General features: G+C 53.4%; 1 protein-coding gene across 1 annotated transcript in view; it reads right to left on the reverse strand.

The window, feature by feature from the left end:
• Positions 1-5,822, reverse strand: part of EPAS1 (endothelial PAS domain protein 1) — an 80,823-nt gene extending 75,001 nt beyond the window's left edge. The window contains exon 1 of the mRNA XM_021701296.1: positions 5,296-5,822. Coding sequence (XP_021556971.1) covers positions 5,296-5,321 — 26 coding nt within the window. The 5' untranslated portion in view covers positions 5,322-5,822. The remainder of the gene's footprint in view (positions 1-5,295) is intronic.
• Positions 5,823-6,000: the final 178 nt, after the last annotated feature.

Below are 6,000 nucleotides of genomic sequence, written 5' to 3' on the forward strand. Positions count from 1 at the left end.
ACTTCCCTCAGGGAAAAAAAAAAATGGCTTATATACATAATATCTTGCACCCAATTTCAGAGGCTCACAGACCACCCCCTGAATGAAGCCTACTCACAAAGCCCAGGTTAAGCTCCCTCTCTCTTCTTGGCCTTCTTGAAGTCATAGCTGTCTGTACTGTTATCCTCAGAGGGACCACAACCTCTACCCTATCACTCCCAGAACCCTACTGGACACCTCCTCCTGTGCTCCTCACCCAAAAGTGCTAAAGAACAGCAAACATTCATCTTCGGGGCCTTCCTGTCCATAATATGGAAGTACACAAGAGGGAACACTCCTGAACCCTCCGCCTTTTCTTTACTCTCATTACCCCCAACCCTGACTACCCCCATTTGACCCTACCCGAGCCAGTCTCCATGCTGGTGGTCAGCATCTGCCCTGTATGATTCCAAGGAAAACTACGGATCAACTCTCCCACCCACCAACCCACACAATACTTTTCAATAACTGTTACAGCCTGAAGTGCTACTAAGAGCTTCTCATCTTTAGCTTCAAAAGATTTGATCCCAACAAAAAAGCTACATGTAAGCTGCTACTATCTATATATTTGGGTAAGCTTCCTTACGTGTCCTCCTCCCCCCACCAATCAAACTAAGCGACTGAAAGCACCATATCTCCTATTTCTTAGTCTCTTCTTTAGCATTTTATCCAGAGTAGGAGCAAGTATTCAACACACATTTGTTGTCTTACTGATTTATATCAGGGTGTGAACAGCAGAGCTGCTTTTCATCATGAAAACAGACATCATGGGCCTGGGGGCTCCGTGAGGAAACATCGCTAACTTGACACCATTGGCAAAAACCCTACCAGGTGAACTATCAGTGGTGAACTATCAGTGATGGGCAGTACTAGAAGCAAAAGGGAAGCTTCATTAGGTTAAAATGAAAAGTCATGTTGGTATGAGACAAAACTGGGGAAAATACATAAAAAGCAAATGCTACTGGATAGATTTCTTGAAAAGGAGAAACGCCTATATCTTGAGATAAGACATGACAGCAGGTATTTTCAAATGTATGGGGCTGGAATCCTGGAGCACTGAGAATTAATCTAATTGGTTCCTTCTATCTGTAAACATTTTATAACATAAATTCCTAGAGAGAGTTGAGGATCACCCTACACACACATGCAAACACACACACACACACACACTGACTGATTTACATTCTAAGTGATTTAAATAGTTTGAGTCTCACAGTTCTCACTCCTAGAGAAAATGCCAACTCAGGACAGGAATCAATCTAGCGGCTGCTTGAATGTCTCCGCTGACATGGGGCTCTCTACTTCACAAAACAATCTGCTCTGCTGTGCAACAGTCCTTGCATTGGTTTTCTTTAATGAGGTCCACAGATAAGTAAATTTTTTTTCTAAGTGAAATAAAGGGAGAGCACTAAGACAATTGAATTCAAACTTCCTGAAGTTTATAGACAATGGAACCCGTGCCAACTCCGCTTCCTATTTTGCAAAAAGCAAACAGAGGCACTGCTGCTGCAGCTTGAAGTCTTTTATAATTATCTAGAAGAGCAAATCTCCTTTCTACAAGGTTCAGTGATTTGGCAGGGGTGGGGGAGAGGGCACTGTAATCCTTTGGAAATCATTCTCACTGTTTAGAGGCATTTCAGGGCTGGGGATACTATTTCGTCAACAATTGGAAAATACATAATTAATTGAAAGCAATGAACCAGGGTTCTGATTCTTACCAGCACTAACTTTCCTTGTGACTAGAAAAGTCACTGAACCTGTCTGGGCCTCAAACTAGATGATTTCCATAAGCGCTTATAAGATGATTGTTAAGCTCCCCATCAGCAACACGGAAAAAACACCTGAGACCACAGCATTCTTTTTGAACTTCGCGAAAGCTGTAATGAATTAAATACGAAATGCCTGAACCTAGAAGGTGTTAAACCAACTCCTTATCATCCCTGCATTCTGGTGATTTCTGGTAATGCAGTGGACAGAGAAATCAAATGATAAAGGAATATTTATAGAAAATACACCTACATTGAGAAAAACTGCCTAGCAATAGTTTTCCCATCAGAATTGGGAAAAGGTGGGCTTTGATTTTATTTTAGCAGAGGAACAACTAAGTCCAGCTGGTGAGGGTGGGGGGGGGTGGGACAGTAGTTTGAAAACTTCTGGTCCATGTCTCCAACTCCCCTTCCACCGCTGGCCCTGCATTAAGTGATCTAAGCATTCCAGAAAGGTGCTCTGAGCTGGGTCTGACTTTAGAGTGGACTTTGCTCCTGGATTATCAAAGATCTCATTTACATTTACCTGAACCACTCTCCAATCCCCACACACCTAAGAACATCCAAACCCTTCTCTCTCAGGGAAAGGACTCAGAAATTGTTCTATTCAGGAAGTGAGACACTTTCCAGCTCTTTTTAAGTAGGCTCCACACCCAGCATGGAGCCCAATGGCCTGCTGAGCTTGAGCTTGAACTCAGCACCCTGAGATCAAGACCTGAGCTGAAATCAAGAGTCAGATGCTCAACCGACTCAGCCAACCAGGCGCACCAGACACTTTCTAGCTCTTCACCGAAGAGAACCTTAATTAATGAGACCCGCCCCCCCCCCCACACACACCACTTCCACCTGACACATTGATACAGAAAGGTGTGTGCGGTACCCTTAGCAAGCTTCCGCTTCTGTCTCTGAGATCAATAGGAATGCCCACTACCACCAAAATGCACTTTGATATCCACCATGGAGGCCAGCCAGCCAGCCAGCCAACATTTAGAAAGCAAACGCTTTATTATTAAACATTAACATATCCATCCAGGCATGAACGTTTTGGAACAAAAATAATCCCGCCCACTTCTTGAGGGCTTTGTTAGAAGGAACACTGCAAGTGTTCTGTGCATCTTGAATTTTGGGAAAGAAAACGGCTCTGCTGAACCAGAAGAGTGACAAATCTTAAGAACCAATGTTGCAGAATCATCATCGTGAGAGCCCCCTCAGCAGGCATCACACTGCACTTGGTACTTCTGGAAAGCTAAGGACAGACACTTAGATGACACACTAACTTTGAATGTATTGGTTCACCTTGGTCCCGCAAGGAGCCTGCAGCGAACAAACAGCCAGACGCGAAAAGTAAATACAGATTTCAAAACAATTAGCCCAAGAGGAATTAGACAACCCTTCACGGGGCTCTGGAAGGCGAGGTGCACGCTGTTTGTCCGGCCAGTCTGCAACCCAAACAACCAAGCAAGTCGCCGAGGGCGGACACATTCGGCGCGGCCACCAGCTCCGCGCAGCGGTCCCGCAGCGGCCTTCAAGGCGGCTCACCAGGCGATCGCCGCGGCCGTTCTTTAAACCCGCCGCTCAGGAGAGTAATTCGGAGTCTGATTACCCAATTTCTTTCCATCTCCTATTCCAGCTCCCTCCCTCTCCAACGAAGGAGGCATTACAGCGGGTCAAAGTAATTATTTCCCCTGCTCCCAAGTTTCTGGCGACGATTAATATACATAACACAAGGACCCGGCGCTGAGCCGCGGGGAGAAGCTAACACTTCACACAACTGTCAAGATTGCCATCAGTCCCCACCTTCGCGATTGCGACAGTCACTGATAGGCATCACAGTTGTATAATGTACCATAAATTCCCTCGCCGGCTCCAGAGCCCAAAGCGCGCTCAGAAGAGCTGACTATAATTTTGTTTTTTGGTTGTTCAGTCATTATTACTGGCATCAGGATGCAGGCTATTTTACAAAATTTACATTTTACAAAATGCGTTGGGATCTTAAGCTCTCTTCCTTGCTTTGCCGCCCTCAAAAGACACAGGCCCCCAAGGGAACTGCGAGGCCCGGGGGCCCACGCTCCCTCACCCAGCTCAGGTCCGGGGCCGCCACCGTGACGCGGGAGGGGGAGCTGCGGCCGGGAAGGGGGACCCGGGTCCCCCAGAGACCCAGGAGCGAGAGCCCCGGTGCCTGGCCAGAACGCGCGCGATTCGCTGCCATTTATCAAATCCTTCTCCGCGCACCAAGGTGGGAACCGCCGCCTTCCACCAGAAGATACAAGGTTTCTGGCGCAGGTCCCACAGTAGCAGTCCGAACAAGAGCAAATCAACCCAGGCACTGAGCTCTCGGGGCTAGTCATCCCCTCCCTTCGCGTCTCGGCCCCCCATCCCCGCACGACCGTCCCGCAGCCCTGCGGCTGATCCGCCCGGGCTCAGGCCGCACTTTCATTCCATTTCTGCCCCCCCGCCCCGCAACCCGCGAAACCCAGCCCCGCCAAGCCGCCGCGGAGGGCGGGGCTGAAAACGCCAGCGCACCGGGGCAGCCCCAGCGGAGACCAGAGGAGCAGGGGGCCAGGCAGCCAGCCTCGCACGCTCGCGGGAGGCGAGGCCGTACCCACGCCTGCGTGGCCGCACGGTGCGTTCACACCCGCGCCGGGAGAGGGCCGGGCGGGGAGAAGCCGGGCGGGGGCGGGAAGGCAGTGAGAGTTGGCCGGAGTTGCCTCTCACCCAGTGCCGAGAGGCTCGCGAGGGCAGACGGGTGGATCGTGGCTGCCCTTCTCTGTGCTCTTGAGAGAGAGACACTGGGACCTGCCGGGGGCACCCAGTGTCTCCATTCCCTCCCCGCACACCAACGCATCTGCCCTCGCGAGGCAACCCTGCCCACCACACAACGCTCCTCCCGAGTCAAGGTGCGGGATCAGGAAGGGGGCTTCTCGAAGCTTCAGTGGGGTCTGCAAACCCGGAGTAGGGCCCTTTGCTGCGTTCTGGCCCCTCCGCGGAGGCGCGTCCCAGCGCGGCGCCCCGCCTCCGGCCCCTGGCCAGATTGGGCGCAGTGCGAGCACAGTAGCTCATTTGGAAGGACCCGTGGGGTCCCAAGGAAAAGAGACCAGTGGATGGTGCCCCACATGCGAAACCTGAGAAAGTCCAAAGTTGACCTGGGTCAAGTCAACCCAGAAACATTTTCAACATGCTGGCCACATGAATTTGGAGCGGGGGGCTGGAGCGGCGGCGAGCTGGGAAGGTTCCACGCGCCACAGCCCCTCCGACCTCCAGGGCCATCTCCCTGGGCCTCCTGGCCTCATCGCGCGCGCAGATTCGCGACTTCTTCGGGCCACAGAGCCCTCCACTGCGAAGCCGAAGCGCCGCGTCCACAGACGGGGCACCTGCTCTCCCCCCTCAAAGCCCTCCACACCGATCCTCGGGCCTCAAAGACCCCTGCGGACTCCTCTTCTAGCCGCTCTCGGTCGCTCCGACCCCGTGCGGCGTGGCCATTCCCCTTAGACCAGCTCCGACGCCCGCTTACCTTTTCTTCTCCTTGTCAGCTGTCATTGTCGCCGTGGCGTTCTCAAACGCCAGACACCTGAGCTCCCCGGCCGGTGGGGATTGCCGTCGCCGCCTTCGCTGCGGCCCTCGCCTACTCCTTGTGGCCCGGGCCGGTGTTAAAGGTCCTAGGTGCTCGCAGGTCCCGAGCGCCCCGCACGGTCAGGTGGAAGTTTGCGCGCTGCTGGCTAGGTGCGGGGAGGAGGGTGGAGAGAGGTGCCGGGGAGGAACCTGCACCGGGAGGCGGGGTCGGGGAAAGGAGTGGGAGGAGGCTGTCAAACCCAAAAAGAGGGCCGCGAGAGCGGGACCTTAGTTCCTTTTTCCCACGAAGAGGAGTCACTTTTCTGGGTTTTCAAAAATAAACATAAAAATAAGAAGTGGCTGCAACGACTGGAGTTGGAAGAGTCCAAGGCCGGGCGGGCGCGACCGCGGAGATGACCATACAGTCTCAGGACACTGCCGAGGATTGTACAGCCGCCTCAGGCTAGCGCTGTGTTGGGTACAGGGGCTGTGTCGTGGACCGCTCTCAAATGTCCGGCTCCCGGGGCCGCCAGCCCACTTTAAAAACTCCTGCGGCCGGGCGGGGGAGGGCGGGGGAGGGCGCAGGGGGCGGGGGCGAAGGGGGCGGGGGCGGGCGTGCGCCTGCAGGCCCCGCCCCCGCCCACCCCGCCCGCGCCGCGCCGCGCCT

This window comes from Neomonachus schauinslandi, chromosome 10 (genome assembly GCF_002201575.2).
Source record: "Neomonachus schauinslandi chromosome 10, ASM220157v2, whole genome shotgun sequence".
In the NCBI taxonomy this organism is placed as follows: Eukaryota; Metazoa; Chordata; class Mammalia; order Carnivora; family Phocidae; genus Neomonachus; species Neomonachus schauinslandi.